The 18,951-nt window shown below is 37.1% G+C and overlaps 3 protein-coding genes across 4 annotated transcripts; all 3 read right to left on the reverse strand.

Moving 5' to 3' along the window:
- Positions 1-4,738: 4,738 nt before the first annotated feature.
- LOC131546528 (gamma-crystallin M2-like) lies at positions 4,739-6,039 on the reverse strand. Its single transcript, XM_058786138.1, has 4 exons — positions 6,034-6,039; positions 5,483-5,579; positions 5,134-5,405; positions 4,739-5,011 (listed from the first exon to the last, which is right to left on the reverse strand). The coding sequence occupies exons 1-4, from the start codon at positions 6,037-6,039 to the stop codon at positions 4,739-4,741; spliced, it is 648 nt and encodes a 215-aa protein (XP_058642121.1).
- A 2,262-nt stretch (positions 6,040-8,301) lies between these two features.
- LOC131546882 (gamma-crystallin M2-like) lies at positions 8,302-10,247 on the reverse strand. 2 transcript variants are annotated; one of them, XM_058786962.1, is made up of 3 exons: positions 10,236-10,247; positions 8,705-8,947; positions 8,302-8,574 (listed from the first exon to the last, which is right to left on the reverse strand). In XM_058786962.1, exons 1-3 carry the CDS (start codon positions 10,245-10,247, stop codon positions 8,302-8,304), a joined length of 528 nt encoding a protein of 175 aa, XP_058642945.1. The 2 variants fall into 2 exon arrangements, with proteins under 2 accessions (XP_058642945.1, XP_058642947.1); XM_058786964.1 differs by lacking the exon at positions 8,705-8,947 and adding an exon at positions 9,887-10,129.
- A 3,020-nt stretch (positions 10,248-13,267) lies between these two features.
- On the reverse strand, positions 13,268-14,029 carry LOC131547324 (gamma-crystallin M2-like). The gene is made up of 3 exons (XM_058787809.1): positions 14,018-14,029; positions 13,670-13,912; positions 13,268-13,540 (listed from the first exon to the last, which is right to left on the reverse strand). Exons 1-3 carry the CDS (start codon positions 14,027-14,029, stop codon positions 13,268-13,270), a joined length of 528 nt encoding a protein of 175 aa, XP_058643792.1.
- Between the last annotated feature and the right edge of the window lie 4,922 nt (positions 14,030-18,951).

An 18,951-nucleotide genomic window follows, 5' to 3' on the forward strand; every position in this document is an offset into this window, starting at 1 on the left:
GCTGCTAGAGGAGGAAAGGCAAAAGGAATCCATAAGAGAGTTAGAGGAACAACAACGCAAGGCACTAGAGGCACGAAGGCGTGAGTTGGAGCGATTGCAGGCGGAGAAAGAGATAAGGGCAGCTCAAGCCAAGTTGAGGATCTACGATAAGGAGACAGAACACAAGGACGCTGACTATGCTAAAAGGGAAAGGAACATGGAAGCAAAGAATGTGTCTGTATCTACAGTACCCCTCTCTCAAGTTGCATCGCCCCGTTATACAGACAATCCTTCTCTCGCTCAGATCCTTCAAGACAACATGGTCTTAAATAGGCTTCCTGTTCCTGAACCATTTGTCTTCAATGGTGATCCCATACAATTCATTGAATGGAAGGCAGCATTCACCTCACTCATTGACCAAAGGGCAATCACACAAGCTGAAAAACTATACTACCTGAAAAAATACGTTGGTGGCCCAGCACGGCAGGTTTTAGATGGCAACTTCTACCGAAATGACAATGAAGCCTACCAAGACGCCTGGGACAAGCTAAATCGTCGCTTTGGCCAGCCATTCGGCATTCAGAGAGCATTCAGAGAGAAGCTCACCAACTGGCCAAGAATTCCATCAAAGGATGCTGAAGGACTGAGACACTTCTCAGATTTTCTGAATGCCTGTCAAGATGCCATGCCTCACGTCAAGGGTCTCGACATATTAAATGACTGTGAAGAAAATCAGAAGCTCATTCACAAACTACCAGACTGGGCAGCTTTACGCTGGAACCGACAAGTCACGCAAAGCCTAAATGAAAATCAGGAATTCCCAAGTTTCAAGGAGTTTGCTAGATTCACGTCAACTGAAGCTGAGATTGCTTGCAATCCCATTAAGTCCTTTCATGCCCTTCGTTCATCAGATTCCAGCAGTGAGAAGAGAAATCTCAGAGACCTGAAGAAAAACAAGGCCAGTGTTTTTACCACTCAAACAGTCACTGAAAATGAAAACTACAAGTCATAACAAAGAAAGGTTAAGACTTTGTGTATCCTTTGTCAAGATAATAGACACCAGCTTCATTCATGCTCCAAGTTCACTGAGATGGTGTTGGTTGAGCGACGCAACTACATAAAGGAGAAGAAACTCTGCTATGGATGCCTGAAACCTGGCCACAGCGTGAGAGAATGCCATCATCGTCATTTCTGTGACCACTGTAAGGGAAAGCATCCTACAGCCCTGCATGATGACAACTATAAAAGAGAAAAGTCTACAACAAAACCAGAGACAAATCGAGGTGCTGCTGCAACGGCACTCAGTGTAGCAGGCGAAGGCTCATCCAACACATCCATGGTGATACCAGTCTGGGTTTCATCTAAAAATGATCCAACTACTGAGAAACTTGTCTATGCGCTACTTGACACTCAAAGCGATACTACGTTTATTGACCAAGAAGTAAGTGATGGTCTTAATGCTGACAAGTATCCAGTGAAACTGAAGTTGACAACTATGAGTGGTAAGGATACAGTTCTCACAAGCGAAAGTGTTTCTGGCCTTCGTGTTAGAGGATATAGTTCTGCAATTCAAGTCGATCTTCCAGTCACCTATACGAAGGATTGCATACCTGTTAACCGCTCTCACATTCCCACTTGTGAGATGGCTAAACAATGGAGTCATCTTGCAGAGATAGTGAATGAAATCCAACCGCTGAAGGATTGTGTAGTAGGCCTTTTGATCGGCTACAACTGCTCAAGTCCTTTTAGGAGATGACGATGAACCCTACGCTGTAAGGACGGATTTAGGATGGAGTATTGTAGGGCGCTCATTACAAACCTATGATGCATTGAACACACTTCATCTGTGTCACAGAATTACAGTTAAGGAGCTACCTCCGGTAACTCCTTCTGACGTCATTCGCATTTTAGAGTCTGACTTCAAAGATGGCAGTGACGACAGCAAAATTGTGTCACAAGACGACATCACATTCCTCAACATACTGGATGAGGGAATAAGGAAAAATACAGATGGCCATTATGAAATGCCTCTGCCCTTCAAAACCAGACCCAGCTTGCCCGACAACAGAGGCTCAGCTATGACACGCCTCCTTCATCTTAAAAGGAAATTGCAACGGGATGAGAGGTATAAGGAACATTCATATGTTCATATGGTCAGATGAAACCAAAATAGAACTTTTTGGTAAAAACTCAACTTGTCGTGTTTGGAGGAGAAAGAATGCTGAGTTGCATCCAAAGAACACCATACCTACTGTGAAGCATGGGGGTGGAAACATCATGCTTTGGGGCTGTTTTTCTGTAAAGGGACCAGGATGACTGATCCGTGTAAACGAAAGAATGAATGGAGCCATGTATCGTGAGATTTTGAGTGAAAACCTCCTTCCATCAGCAAGGGCACTGAAGATGAAACGTGGCTGGGTCTTTCAGCATGACAATGATCCCAAACACACCACCCAGGCAACGAAGGAGTGGCTTCGTAAGAAGCATTTCAAGGTCCTGGAGTGGCCTAGCCAGTCTCCAGATCTCAACCCTATCGAAAATCTTTGGAGGGAGTTGAAAGTTCGTGTTGCCCAGCGACAGCCCCAAAACATTACTGCTCTAGAGGAGATGTGCATGGAGGAATGGGCCAAAATACCAGCAACAGTGTGTGAAAACCTTGTGAAGACTTACAGAAAACGTTTAACCTCTGTCATTGCCAACAAAGGGTATATAACAAGTATTGAGATTAAATTTTGTTATTGACCAAATACTTATTTTCCACCATAATTTGCAAATAAATTCTTAAAAAATCCTACAATGTGATTTTCTGGATTTTTTTTCTCATTTTGTCTCTCATAGTTGAGGTATACATATGATGAAAATTACAGGCCTCTCTCATCTTTTTAAGTGGGAGAACTTGCACAATTGGTGGCTGACTAAATACTTTTTTGCCCCACTGTATATCGTCACACACAAAATTAACAAGATATAGATAATTGTTGCTTTGAATATCACGGTTATCATCAATACCAGTATATCGCGACACCCCTAGTAGGTACCAATTACTGCATAATGGGAACACCCCACAAGATTTGTTGTTTTGCAGATGCTCTGACACTGTTGTCTAGTCATCACTATTTGGCCCTTGTCACTTGGGTCTTTACTCAGATCTTTTTGCTTGCCCATTTGTGCTTCTTTCAACACATGAAATTCAAGAACTGACTTTTCACTTTCTGCCTAATATATTCCACCCCTGTAAAAGGTGCCATTGTAACGGTATAATAATGTTATTGACTTTACCTGTCAGTAGTTTTAATGTTGTGGCTGATCAGTGTATAGTATATAGGTCTACTTCCTAAATTTTCCTCCCCAAGTGAAGCACGGCTACAAAAGGCAATCTAGAATTTCTTGTTTGACTGACTCTACAGTACCACAGTGTGTGGAATGACAACAGTCTAAAATAATTAGAAAACTGTCAGTCACTTTTAGTTTTGTAAAATGAAAAGGTTATCCGATATGTGAAAAGGATATGTAATATGTGATTAAATGTTACATGTTGATTATATGAGAATTGTTGTCTGTAGTCTGTTAACTGTGCAGTCTGATTATAGGACTTGTACAGTATTGAAATAATCTGTACATGGTGTTGTATGAGCTATTCCAATCACAGAATATATGGTCATTTTCCTTTTTTTTCTCCCCACAAAAACTGTTGCACCATTATTTACTTGATTTTTATTTATTTATTTATTTATTTTGTTCACTCCAATTTATATTTGTGGTAACACACTTCAGATATTATGGCAAGTTGTACAGGATACATCTGTTGCTTTTACTGTGTTTTAGCTAAATTTGACATTGTAAAATAAAAAATTTTAGACACACTTGACAATATTGTTGACATTTTTGTTTTAGATCCTATTGGTCAGATCACCACCACTTGGAAATCTTTCAATCTTTGGCCTTTTGGTTCCCAAAACATTCTACCTTAGTTAGCAAATATGGTTTTAGCTTTAACTGTTGAAGAATACACACAGCTCTATATTCCAGACCACATGAAGTTTCAGTTCCACAATTTTAACATGCTCTGCTCTGAAAGAACTGGCTGTCATTGTTTGTTTGTAACCTGTCCTTTGAAAGCCAAAATTCTAATATTACTACATGATGTATTGCAAACAAAATACAGTAATTGCTCATTATTTTTACATTTCTTTCTTTTTTTTTTTTTTTTTTTGAATTTCTGTTTCTCTCATGAGAAGTTTGTTTGTTTGTGCATTAGTCGAAGTAAATATTAGTGGCAATAATTATTTTCAAGACAATATATTTACAGATATGAAGTAGATCACTTCCATCAACACCCCCAAAGCTTGCACAGTCCACTTTTCATTCGGTAATGTTGGGCTGTTTAGTGCTATTTAATGTTTGATGGTCACGTTATTTTACACATGCCTCTGTTTGCATATGTTTCTGCTTCTTCACCTGTCTTTTGATCAGGAGATTCTATACTCTTTCAGAAGAGTGCCTCCTACCATCTAACAGTGAAAACACAAAATCAGAAAATTCTGTCAATGGCAGAGAAGCGTTGTCTTATAAATGACAGAAAATTATGTCAATGGCAGGGAAAGAGTTAATAACAATTATCATGAAAAAGTAACCAAGAAAAGTATATTAGCCTTCAGCATGTAAAATTATTTTGTTAATTTAAGTGTTTTTGTGGAATACTCATTTTCACAACACATTTGCTTTTGTAGAGAAGTAATTTTATTGAGACATTTCAACACTAATACCAGGAGTCCATGATACGCCTCATGCTCATGAATCTCATGCCACCCATATTGCTGAAGTTCCTGTACTCTCCAGGCCTGAAGTACCACATCTTGCCTCTGTAGTGGGGCTGCTCATACATGAGCCAGTGGCCGTCCATCACATGGCAGGACTGGCAGTGAGACATGCGGTAACGGTCCGTGATGTTGTCACAATCGTCCATCATCTCGTGCATCTGACCCATGAAGTTCTCCCTCTCGTAGATCTTCATTCTGTAGGATCCCCTGTGCTGTAGTGGAAGAGAAGTCATTTTAGTATATCATCAAAAATAAATCAATAAATTCATTAATTTAAAAGATAAAGATAAACTTGTTTATTTTTATATGTTAAATAATCTGAAACTGAGCTCACCATGGGGATCATACGGCAGGACCTGATGCAGTTGTTCATTCCGAACATAGACATATAATCAGCATATTCTCCCCTCCTGAAGAAATACTGATTTCCCATGTAGTTGGGATGATCATACATCATCCAGCATCCACTCTCCACTCTGCAAGAGTGACAACGGCTCATGTAGGAGGAGAAGTCACCACAGTCGCCCATACTCTCATAAGAGCGACCCTGGAAGTTCCTGTCCTCAAAGAAAGTGACCTGAAAATTCAAATTTAATATTTTAGTGACTTAAAGTAAGAGATACCAATTCAAAAAAATTTAAGTTAAACTTGAAATAGGAAATAGGTGCTGGAACAAGGTTTACCTTCATGGTTGCGCTGGCTGATCCTCAGTAGTTCCACAAAGGAGAAGCTGAAGCTGATTCTGCTTGTTGACTGACTGCTGTCACCTGTGCTTTTATACTAGACCAAGACTAAAGACTACAGGGCCTCTATTGTTAGTCAATTCCTGACTGTGCAAGTTGAAACAGAGGCCATTCTAGCTAAAACTTGGTATGTAGATCTTAGTACTCAAAATTATTAGAAACATACAATTATATTGGTCAAAAAGAATGTGAATCGGATAAACTCTTAAGAAATGCTGATAATACTTTACAATAATGTTCAATTTGTTAACATTAGGTTATGCTTTAGATATCATGAACTAACAGTGAAAAATATTTAATCTATGTTAATTGTAAAATGTTCCAGTCATTCTTAATGCATCATTTAAACATAAATATTATATAATGTTAATGTAAACTGTTATTGAATTACTAATGATTGTGAATTGCAGAAATCACCAAAGCGGACTTTATTTTGTTGCATATAGACTGTTATGCTGGTTCAGAATCCTTTCTGAAATCAGTTCCAGTACCTTCATGCTCAAATGCAACTTGTCAAGTCATAATATAACAAGGCAGCTGCCTAAGCTTTCAGATACAGCCTAGAAGTTCGTATTTTTATCATGTGGTTGTTGTTTTAGATTGAGGATTTCTGGCTATATGGATTTGGTTTGTTTGTTGGTTTTTATAAACATACATTTTGGAAAGCTTAGTGATTTTGAACCTGTGTCCTTTGTGCTGTCCGTCCACAGAAGGGGCCTTGATTCTGTGATTAGAGTAAAGAGACAAAACCTAGTGAGTAACCAGTCTGTAATGCTAAATGGCACATAACTGTTGCCAATTTTTGGGGTTTGGTGGTGAAAACTGGAATTCTTTAAGATGCAGTATATGTTCCCCTCATTATAGATATGTAAATCAGTATTGATCAAACGAATAAAAAATCATAAAGAATTTTTTTTCTAAATTCAAGATACATTTTTTTTTTTCTTTTGTAACATTAATTAGAAACAAAAATAAATTGGTTGGAAGTTGTATTTTTAAACTTTTAAATATTGCTAATACAACAAATTGTGTGCTTCCTAGGCATTTACATAAGAGAACATGTTGACGTATTGTTTTCCCTTTTTATTCCTTAAATTTACTTTGTATCTTCTTTACTTTTTCAAAATATTTTACCTCTTAATTTTACCTTCATAAAACCTGCAGAAACCCTGATATTCAGACTTTGACTATTTTAAGAATTTTTACAATGGTGAACCTAATAGTCCTTCATCTCACCTATGTTTAGAGAAAGGAACATTTATATTTGGCTCCACTGTTCAGACTAATTTGTTCGTTTGTGTGTGTGTGTGTGTGTGTGTGTTTGTTTAATGCAGCTGTTCTTAATCCTGGTCCTCGTGACCCCCTGTTCTGCATATTTTGCATGTCTCTCTTGTTTAGCCTACCTGATTCAAATCATCAGCTCGTTAGAAGAGAGATCCATGAATAAACTGTGTTCTCATTGACATGGTCCCTAAACAGTGTTCACTGCCCTCTATTCCCTGCACTTGTGAAATCGGCTGAAGTATACTTAACTTAAGAACACGGATTTGCTCTATACCACTGCCTGCAGCATCTTCACGCACAGACAAAACTTACTACAGAAGTGTGAAGGGTTATTTAACCGTAATCATGAGATTTGCAAAGTAGTCACGTCTTGCATAATGACCTTTGAATGGAATATATACACTCCTTTCGCACTGGAACGGGGTGGGGGTCACAAGGACCAGAATTGAGAACCACTGGATTAATGTAAACATTAGCAGGTTTAATGACGCACCAAACTGAAGCTGAAAGCTAATTGGCTAGATGAGTTATCTTTGAAAATGATTGGATTGGAACCTTTTTTGGCTGCATTTTGGATGGAGGCAAAATGTGGCGTCCTTTATCATATTCATTCTCATTGGTTATTTTAGTAATGAGAATATCCTTTGTCGTCGGCCACAGTGATTGCAACTTATCTGGGCTATCATGTATGAAAGAAAATTATAAAAATACATTTTTACTTTATATGCATTTAAGTTATGCACGTTATTGGGTAAACTAAGTAAAACAAACTGTACATTTATTAGCTGTTATTTTCATTTAAGATACATTTTTGAGGAGGCTCAGCATCCCGAGCCTCTAATAAACAACTACTGCCCACATGGTGTTAACCTTTGATAACTTGGCTTAATATTGTGGTTCATAACTAATTCCTGATGTGGCTCTGTGAGATGATGATAGAAATGTATGTCAATATGTTCTTATAAAAAAAGTAAGAAGAATAGAACGGTTTAGTCTTAGTTTTAGATTTGGATTGGCTCAAGTCATCTGTTGGACTGTGTGTGACATGTTGATGTGATAGGTAAAGTTAATGTGAAAGCTTGCAATTCATGTCCTTATACAGGTTCAAGTTTTAAGTTCTAATTTAAATGTAGAAAATTTAATTTAGCATGTACAGACAAATGTCATTGGTAACCAAATTGCATCTAAAATGTTCATTTCCCATTCATTTTTCATGTGTTAAAAAAATTAAAAAATGATTCACATTCACATTATTAACCTATCCTAAATTTGTGGTATTTTGTGTGTGTGTGTGTGTGTGTGTGTGTTTGGGGGGAGGGGGCTGTACTGTAGTAGTGGCATTAATTATTTTCAGAATGCAATAAGTTCTGTAGAGAAATCATTTTATTTATTTAATTGGTTTTGTTAATAGTGGTATTGATGATTTTCAGGACAATGTTCATTGTTGTAGAGAAAGTATTTTATTAATATAAACCCTAGTACCAGGAGTCCATGATACGCCTCATGCTCATGAATCTCATGCCACCCATATTGCTGAAGCTCCTGTACTCTCCAGGCCTGAAGTACAACATCTTGCCTCTGTAGTGGGGCTGCTCATACATGAGCCAGTGGCCGTCCATCACATGGCAGGACTGGCAGTGAGACATGCGGTAACGGTCCATGATGTTTTCACAGTCATCCATCATCTCGTGCATCTGACCCATGAAGTTCTCCCTCTCGTAGATCCTCATTCTGTAGGATCCCCTGTGCTGTAGTGTAAGAGAAGTCATTTTAGTTTAACTTTATCAGGCAAAATTAAAAAATAAATAAAAAGATTAAATAAAAGATAAATCTATTTATGATTATATGTTATTTTATATAAGCTTAAATTGAGCTCACCATAGGGATCATACGGCATGACCTGATGCAGTTGCTCATTCCAAACATAGACATGTAATCAGCATACTCTCCTCTTCTGAAGAAATACTGATTTCCCATGTAGTTGGGATGATCATACATCATCCAACATCCGCTGTCCACTCTGCAAGAGTGACAGCGGCTCATGTAGGAGTGCATGTCAGCACAGTCTCCCATGCACTCATAAGAGCGACCCTGGAAGTTCCTGTCCTCAAAGAAAGTGACCTGAAAAATAAAATGTAATATTTTAGTGATATAAAGTAAATTATACCAAATCAAATCAAATCATTTTTGTGTGGAAAATGGTGTTGGAACAAGGTTTACCTTCATGGTTGCGCTGGCTGATCCTCAGTGGTTCCACAAGAGAGAAGCTGAAGCTGATTCTGCTTGTTGACTGACTGCTGTCACCTGTGCTTTTATACTAGACCAAGACTAAAGACTACAGGGCCTCTATTGTTAGTCAATTCCTGACTGTGCAAGTTGGCATAGAGGCCATTCTAGCTAAAGCTCGTCATGTAGTTCTTAGCACTCATATTTATTAATACCCTAACACTTCAGAAATGTAAACATTTCTTGTATTTTGTATTAGTGATGTAATTACAAGTATAAACAACTAAAGGTATTATTTCTCTCAGCTAGATATTTCTAAATGTGTACTATTCAGAGAAAAAAAATAGACTAGACTAGACCTTTAGTCACTGACCTCATATGTAGTTTTATAAAATACAGTATTTCTACTGTTATCAGTATTTTAAACAATCCATATTTAATGCTTTTGCCTTTGTGGGGAAGCTTGCCACTTACAGTTGTTTTGTAAATGTATATTTACAGCATTTGGTATATACAGTCATATACAGTGTCCCTTTGCTAAGTTCTGCCTTGATGTTACTGACAATTACCCATAGCAACTGTTGTCCATTTCTTCAACCATTTATTTTGCTTTTAGCTGTTGCTCTTTTTTAATGTAAGTCTAAAAAGTGTATCCATGTGTTTCTGTGAAATTGTGTGTATATACAATTATCCTAAACACAATAAAATGTTGTTTTTTTCTTCTCCAAATTTTAAATACATTTTGAGAAATAGATGCTGTGGATTAAACTGCATGTATTAAAGCCAGCTAAACATATTCACATAAATCAGTGACCAAATACTTATGGAACTCACCATGGGGATCATACGGCAGGACCTGATGCATTCACTCATTCCAAACATAGACATGTAATCAGCATAGTCTCCCCTTCTAAAGAAATACTGATTTCCCATGTAGTTGGGACGATCATACATCATCCAACATCCACTCTCCACTCTGCAAGAGTGACAACGGCTCATGTAGGAGGACATATCAGCACAGTCGCTCATGCACTCATAAGAGCGACCCTGGAAGTTCCTGTCCTCATAGAAGGTGACCTGAAAAATCAGAGTTATTCTTTTACTGTTTTATAGTTATATATCTATAAAATTAAAGTAATGTCAATTAAATTTAATGGAAAATTGTTGTTGAAATTAAGTTTACCTTGCCCATCATGGTTGTCCTGGCTGATTCTCAGTAGTTCCACAAGGGAGAAGCCGAAGTTGATTCTGCTTGTTGGCTCACTGTTGTCACCTGTGCTTTTATACTAGACCAAGACTAAAGAGTACACCCTGCCTATTGTCTGTCAATTCCTGACTGTGCAAGTTCAAATAGAGACCATTATAACTAAAGCTTATTATGTATATGTTAAAACATATTGTCATGATTCTAACTTTTATTATTATTATTATTATTATGAAATGAAAGTATTGAAACACACCTATTAAGCTAAATATAGTATATGTAATTTATATATATATATATATATATATATATATATAAGTAGCTTGAGTTGACAGTAGCAGTAGTTTTCAGTTTTGTTGATACATACTGACAACCTTGTTTTTAAAGTTTTAATAATTGTAATATATAGAATGGCTTTATGGTATTTTGTCTATTAACACATTTATTTTGTATAAATAAAACAGCACAAAACTTCTTTTAACAAAAATATCTGTAATTTGGCCTATATTTCATTACTCCCTTTACATTATATTCAGTTGAACTATTTGTCTACATTAATTATATTATAAAATTCAGTATATAAATATCCTACATTTCTGCCACAATACATCCATAAATCCATTGTAAATGTTGGTGATTTGTGGATTGAAATGTATTCTAACTGCATTGTTGTTGCACTATGTTTCTCCTGTTTTCCACGTCAGTGTTGTTGAGAATGGCAGCAGCAGTTTCATCTGCCTTTAATCTAGTTTAAATCACCACGACATCTGTGGTTTGTATCAGAAACCTCTGCTCCAAAGGCAAACGCTTCTCACAGCGCTGTTTAGCGGCCTTGTGATCGAATTCAGTCAGCAAGTAAATGCATTTGTTCTGAGCTCGCACTGCGCTGTCTTTAGGCAGAGCTAATAATGATATGTGCAGCGCATGTTGCAAAAAGTAGCGCTGTTCTGCTTTTGGTGTGCGTTTAGGAATTCTCGTGCACTAAAGAAATGGCAGTGCCAGATATGTGTTATCAAATTGTTATCTCTCACGTTTTACAGCTACATCCGGTCTAAAAATTTGTGCTGTCACCTTGTGTTGACATTGTGAATCTGCATATTTTGTAAATTACGCTTGGCGGACCACATAATATATTTTAATAGACAAGCTGCAGGCCGTTTGAAAATCATCCACGGGCCGTAGTTTGGACACCCCTGCCCTAAAATAACCTTAACCTCTATTTCTATTTGGGTTCTGTCAAAATAAGAAAACTGTCCCCTGACAAGATTGTGGTTGGAATAAGTTTGACAGCAAGTAAAGATAAGTACGAACAAAAAGATTTATTTGGAAACCACACACTTAATTGGTTTTTACATGTATGATATTTGGAAGCTATTTTAAAGATTCATAGCAGTTTGGAACATAATGCATGAAATCTGGAATACTTGGTTACACTATATTTTAAGGTTTCTTTGTTACAGTGTAATTACACATTTAAGTACTGAGTAATATTAATTAACTACATGTACTTAATATATGGTTAGGGTCAGGATTAAGGTTTGGCTAAGTGTTATTTGCATGTAATAATGCATAATTAATTGTTATTATAATAGTAAGTACGTGTAACATGTGTAACAAGGACACCTTAAAATGAAGTGTTACCAGCGAATACTTTATGATATTTTTTATAGTATTTTATATTTTTAGAACTTGACAGTCCCAGATCCCATTCATCTTCATGGTATAGAAAAAGAGCAGCCAGGAGACTCACATAACTCATATAAAACCTTTGTGTGCCACAGAAGAAAGAAAAAAGGTGAGATTGAGTAAACAATGACATAATTATGCATTTTTATGTGTATTGTATATGTTGCACAATTTGCTTTTTTTAAATTGTGATTTGATAGCAAGGAGATAGTAAAGAGAGCATAAGTGGGAAGTGCAGGTCCTATTGGTTACTAAAATTGATTGAATGTATATTGTATTGCATAAATCAGGAATGCATTCATTAATTTGTGCACTGACAATGGGCAAGCATTTCATTTTTTTAAATAAAGTAATGGCTAGCAAGCTGGCAAAAATATCCTGTATCGAATTGAAATTGATGTTGATTGATTTGTCTAATTGGGAGTAAAAGCTCTATCATAGTATCTTACATGATGATGTATTGACTGAATAACATTGGCCAGTACTATAAAAATTCAACAGTACAGCTGTGTTCATTGTTTTACAGAACTCTGAATCAACAAGTATTGTGTCTTTATAATGAGGGCCTAAAGGGAAATGTTTTTTGTGAATGAAAGATGATTCTGTTTGTCCGAAGAGAAAATTAGATATCTGGTGTTATGTGAAAATCAAGCAAATAGCCATAAAACAATTAAGCGAACTGACTTTCGGTACGCTTAATAAATAAAATTCTTCATAAATAAAATGTCTCTGTCACGTGTATATTTACTTCTGTTTCCTTTGTTCTAGTGTTCCCTCCACTAGTTTTTCCTTGGTTGTTAATTAGCTCAACACCTGTTCTGTTTCTCCCTGATTGTGTTCTCCTCTGTTCATTTGTCTGCTATTGTTTTGTGCCAATGTGGTTGTTCTATTCTCCCTTTGGAATTATTAAAATTACTTTCTTGGACTCTACTTCTTAGTCGTGTGCTTTACTCGACAGCCCCGTCTATGCTGTAATATGAGGTTTGGGATGTTTAAGTGCCCTGCTTGAGGTTGCAATATCCTGGTGGTTTTTGACATTTGTGGTCTCTGACTTAATGTTGCACAGCCGATATAGTGATTTTAAAACTAGCTGATATTTTAATGTTTGAGATTTTTATAAAATGTTGTTGGCTATCATCCTAAACAGGTCTTGAATTATCAATTACTTGTTTCCAGCTTTGTGAAATTATTTTTATTTTTTATTTATTTATGAGTGTGTTAAGCTCAGATGTATTTTTGTGTTCATTAATCAGGCAAATATAGGTGGAATTAATTTCCAAAACGCAGTGTTTAGTTACAAATTATTTTATTGAAACTTTGGAACCCTAGTACCAGGAGTCCATGATACGCCTCATGCTCATGAATCTCATGCCACCCATATTGCTGAAGTTCCTGTACTCTCCAGGCCTGAAGTACAACATCTTGCCTCTGTAGTGGGGCTGCTCATACATGAGCCAGTGGCCGTCCATCACATGGCAGGACTGGCAGTGAGACATGCGGTAACGGTCCATGATGTTGTCACAGTCATCCATCATCTCGTGCATCTGACCCATGAAGTTCTCCCTCTCATAGATCCTCATTCTGTAGGATCCCTTGTGCTGTAGTGGAAGAGAAGTCATTTTAGTTTAACTTTATCAGGCAAAATTAAAAGAATAAATAAAAAGATTAAATAAAAGATAAATCTATTTATGATTATATGTTATCTTACAAGCTCAAATTGAGCTCACCATGGGGATCATACGGCAGGACCTGATGCAATTGCTCATTCCAAACATAGACATGTAATCAGCATACTCTCCTCTTCTGAAGAAATACTGATTTCCCATGTAGTTGGGATGATCATACATCATCCAGCATCCACTCTCCACTCTGCAAGAGTGACAACGGCTCAAGTAGGAGGAGAAATCACCACAGTCGCCCATACTCTCATAAGAGCGACCCTGGAAGTTCCTGTCCTCGTAGAAGATGACCTGAAAAAAACAGAATTATTCTTTTAATGTTTTGTAGTTATATCTATGAAATTAAAGTTATTTGAATTAAATTTAATACTAAATTGTTGTTGGAATGAAATTTACCTTGCCCGTCATGGTTGCGCTGGCTGGTACTCTGTAGTTCCACAAGAGAGAAGCTGAAGCTGATTCTGCTTGTTGACTGACTGCTGTCACCTGTGCTTTTATACTAGTCCAAGAGTAAAGACTACAGGGCCTCTATTGTTAGTCAATTCCTGACTGTGCAAGTTGGCATAGAGACCATCATAGGACCAACATACATGCTTTTGTAATTTTCCTGTTCTTTTTTTTGTTTGTTTTTGTTCTTTGTTCAATTGTTCTTTGAATACCTTTGACCCTACCTTTGTGGATGTAATGTACTACAATTTTTGTACAAATGTTGTAGATTCAGATGTGAATGTCAAATGCTTGTTAACTGTTTAACATCTAATTTTGCAGTAAGAATTTTATCTGATTATCACATGCTGTACAGTTTGTACTGTATGCAGGATTTTCCACCTCTAGTCTATTTTCTGCTCTATTCACTAGTGAAATAAAACCTTTAATGCAAAATTACATAACTGTTGTCTGCTTTCACTCTGCAGTCCTCATGTACTCTAAGCTGAGCACAGAACAGACAAGTGGAATGATATAAATGCAGAAACATCCCTTGGAACACATCTTGTACAATCCGGACTGAAACTGTATATATATAAATATTTGTTTTTGGAATTTTTGCAATTTATTTAGATAGGGTTGTTACATTATGTTCAGATGGTTGTTACGTTACTGTTAGGGATTTTGCATCATTACAGTTTACACTAACCAGCAACAACATTTGAGCCACTAACAGGTGAAATGAAAAACACTATATCGTTAGAATGGCACTTGTCAAAGGGTGGCATATATTAGGCAGCAAGAGAACAGTCAGTTCTTGAATTTCACTTGTTAGAAAGCAGTGACTTTGAGAAAGGCCACATAGTAATTGTTAGATGACGGGGTCAGAGCTTTTCCAAAACTACAAGCCTTGTAGGTGTTCCCGTTATGCAGTTATTAGTACCTACCAAAACTGGTGCAAGGAAAAAAAAACAGTGATCCAGCTTCATGGTCATGGGCTCCCATAGCTCATGTGGAGATGGTGTTATACTCTGAGCAATGTTCTGCTGGGAAACCTTGTGTCCTGGCATTCATGTGGATGTTAAATTTCCCTGCCATTGGTGGAATTTTCCATCATTTATGAGACAACACTTTCAATTTTCCGGCTTTGCATGTTTTCACTGGTGTACAGAAGGAGGCGCTATTATGCTCCTCCGAAAGAGTATTGAATGTCTAGAACAAAAAAAGGTGAAGAAGAAACAAGCGATACATGTGTACGCAGATGCATGTAAATTAACACAATCATCAAAATTAAATCATTATAAAAATGAAAACTGCATAATGATACAGAATGAAATGACGATCCAGGAAGTGTTATAGGACAGTGCAAGCTTTGGGGGGTGTTAATGGAAGCGATCAACTCCATCTATGTTTTGATCATCTGTCTGAATCTGATCTGTGTGTAGTCTTTGACAAAAATGTGATTTTCTTGTTGTCTGTTCAAAATGTTGCTTTTTTCATGAAACTTACCCATATTCAAGTGTTGATATGAACAGAATGCATGATGAATATTTTTGTTGTTGTTGTTTAAAAGCAAAGGCTCTGTTCTTTCTTTTGACATTCTGCATGTTCCTATATTCATACAACAAAATATTCTGGGGGCCATGAAAATTGTGTAAAAAATCATCCAAAATATTGGCGTGTCTGGCAACTTTTTTTTTTTTTTTTAATGTTGGCGGGGAAAGAATTAAAGGGCACCTATTATGCCCCTTTTCACAATATGTATATAAGTCTCAGGTCCATTGATGACAGGTCAGGTTACGTCCCATTTTCTGTGTGTTTGGCTTCCCTTTTACGGTATGTTTATTGCTGTAGGGATGCAAAGCAGAGATATATACGGTACGCCCTCTTCTGGAGACAGGGTGGGAATTTGCAGCTCATTTGCCTTTAAAGTGATAAATACCAAAACAGCTCTTTTTTAGACACACCCCAAAATCACATTTTCCACGTTATAATAAATGATCTGTGGGGTATTTTGAGCTGAAACTTCACAGACATATTCTGGGGACACCCAAGACCAATATTACATCTTGTAAAAGGAGCATAATAGGTGCCCTTTAAGGGATCTGCTGCTAATGGCTCAGTTCCAGATAGCACAGGATATGTTCAGAAGTCCATGCCTCAACACATCAGACCTGTTTTTGCAGCACAAGGGGGACCTACACAATATTAGGCAGGTGATTTTAAAGGGGTGGCTGATTGTGATTTCACTTTTTTAACTTTAGTTAAGAGTGTAATGTTGCTGTTTGAGCATAAACAATATCTGCAACGTTACGACGCTGAAAGTTCAATGCAAATGGAGATATTGCCTTTTAAATTTATGGCAGTTTAATGCCTATAAAAACGTCTCGTAGGGGCTACAACAAGCTTCTTCCTGGGTTTGTGATGTCACAAACCCTGATAAAAGGTTGTGGGGCTATGTTCCGCTGCTTTAGAGAAGAGGAAAAGTTGTTGCCATGCTGTCAAAACTAGGGGTGCACAAAAAAATCTGTTCATATATGAATCACGATTCTGTTTTCTAATGTTTCTAATGGATTCACAAGTTTCAAAATCAATGTTCTAAAGCAGCGGTTCTTAATCCTTTTCCTTGTGTCCCCCTGCTCTGCAACTCTCTCTCTCATATTCAGATCATCAGCTCGTCAGCTCTTTCAATGAACTGTGTTCCAATAATACTCTATATGTGTATAGACAGACAGATATTTTTCACATAGCTACGAGAAGCGTTAAACATGGACGCACAAGCGGTTGCCATGGTAGCGAGCAATACTTGCTGGCAAACACTTCTTACTGTTACAAAAAAGCTACAACGCAATCATGTATTTTGCTGTTTTACAACTTTAATTAGGATATTAAAAATTATATTAAAAGCTAATATAAGCCCTAGTATTTACAAATAACAGTGTGTCTAAAAGTAAAACAAACAAAGAAACATACCATTCTGAAATGTCCTGTAAGGGCTGTGCTTGCACAGGTTCTGCTCGATCCTCTTCACTAATATTCTCTGGGTCTCATTCGGGCTCAAATTGATAAGCAATATTGACGACGTCACTGTTTACAATACAACACCGGAGTGCATTCTGAGTTGAGGGGTGTAACATTTCTGCATGTGCATGTTTTTAGCGAATCACAACACACTGGGCCAGCTAACAAATCTGAGCCCATTGCGTATTTCTGAGGGAGGGGCTTCATTAAAACAGAAAATCATCAGAACATTGTAGCACTGTAGGTCAAGCTGCATGTCACATACAGTGGTGTGAAAAAGTGTTGGCCCCCTTCCTGATTTTTACATTTTTTGCATATTTGTCACACTTAAAAGATTCAGATCATCAAACAAATTTTAATATTACACAAAGATAATGCAAGTAAATACAAAATGCAGTTTTTAAATGATGATTTCATTTATTAAGGGAAAAAAGGCTAACACTTTATTTCGATAGTCCACTTTAGACATTCTACTAACAATAAGTAACTTTGCAACTACATGTCAACTAGCAGTCATTAGAGTATTAGTAGATTGTCTACTTAATATCTTCTAACATTTTATTTTGATGGGTCCACAACATACAACATACTTACTATCAGAAACTTTGCAAGTATATGTCAACTTATTCTACTAACCCTAAACCTACCCTACTGAGAGTTAGTAGACAAGTAGTTACAAATTAATGATAATTAGTTGACATGTAGTTGACACGTAGTTACAAAGTTAATTATAATTAGTAGAATGTCTAAAATGGACTATCGAAATAAAGTGTAACTAAAAAAAGCTGTCCAAACCTACCTGGCCCTATGTGAAAAAATAAATTTCCCCCTCCTATTAAATCATGAAAGAACTGTGATTAACCACATAATTTTAGAAAGCTGAGTTAAATTTCACTAGCCAAACCCAGGCCTGATTACTGCCAGACCTGTTGAATCAAGAAATCACTTAAATAGAACCTGTCTGACAAAGTGAAGCATGCTTAAAGAGCAACACATCATTCCACGATCTTAAGAAATTCATAAACAGATGAGAAACAAAATAGTTTACATGTATCAGTCTGGAAAGGGTTATAAAGCCATTTCTAAGCCATTTCATGATCTGAGCCATTATCCACAAATGGAGAAAACCTGGAACAGTGGTGAACCTTCCCAGGAGTGGCCGCCCTACCAAAATTACTCCAAGAGCACAAAGATGACTCATCCAGGAGGTCAAAAGAACCCAGAACAACATCTAAAGAACTGCAGGCCTCACTTGCCTCAATTAAAGTCAGTGTTCATGATTCAACAATAAGAAAGAGACTGGGCAAAAACAGCATCCATGGGAGAGTTCTAAGGCAAAAGCCATTGCTGACCAAAAAGAACACATTGGCTCGTCTCACATTTGCCAAAAAATATCTTGATTATCCCCAAGACTTTTGGACAAATATTCTGTGGACTGATGCGACAAAAGTTGAACTTTTTGGAAGGTGTGTGTCCCGTTACATCTGGCATAAAACCAACACAGCATTTCATAAAAAGAACATCATACCAACAGTCAAACATGGTGGTGGTAGTGTGATGGTCTGAGGCTACTTTGCAACTTCAGAACCTGGATGACTTGCCATAATTGATGGAACCATGAATTCTGCACTCTATCAGAAAATCCTGAAGGAGAATGTCCAGCTGTCAGTTTGTGACCTCAAGCTCAAGTGCACTTGAGTTATGCAGCAGGACAATGATTCTAAACACAGAAGCAAGTCCACCTCTGAATGTCTCAAGAAAAACTAAATTAAGGTTTTGGAGTGGCCAAATCAAAGTCTGGATTTAAATCTGATTCAAATGCTGTGGCATGACCTTAAACAGTCTCAAAAACCCTCCAATGTGGCTGAATTAAAACAATTCTG

Source organism: Onychostoma macrolepis, chromosome 09 (assembly GCF_012432095.1).
Source record: "Onychostoma macrolepis isolate SWU-2019 chromosome 09, ASM1243209v1, whole genome shotgun sequence".
NCBI classification, from domain to species: Eukaryota; Metazoa; Chordata; class Actinopteri; order Cypriniformes; family Cyprinidae; genus Onychostoma; species Onychostoma macrolepis.

Coding starts and splice junctions, on each gene's coding strand:
- LOC131546528 (XM_058786138.1), bottom strand. Junction 5,406..5,482: donor CAGCCAGCGCAACCATGAAG/GTAAACCTTGTT, acceptor TCTTACTTTAAG/TCACTAAAATATTAAATTTG. Junction 5,012..5,133: donor CCTGCCGTATGATCCCCATG/GTGAGCTCAGTT, acceptor CTTCCACTACAG/CACAGGGGATCCTACAGAAT.
- LOC131547324 (XM_058787809.1), bottom strand. Junction 13,541..13,669: donor CCTGCCGTATGATCCCCATG/GTGAGCTCAATT, acceptor CTTCCACTACAG/CACAAGGGATCCTACAGAAT.
- LOC131546882 (XM_058786962.1), bottom strand. Junction 8,575..8,704: donor CATGCCGTATGATCCCTATG/GTGAGCTCAATT, acceptor CTTACACTACAG/CACAGGGGATCCTACAGAAT.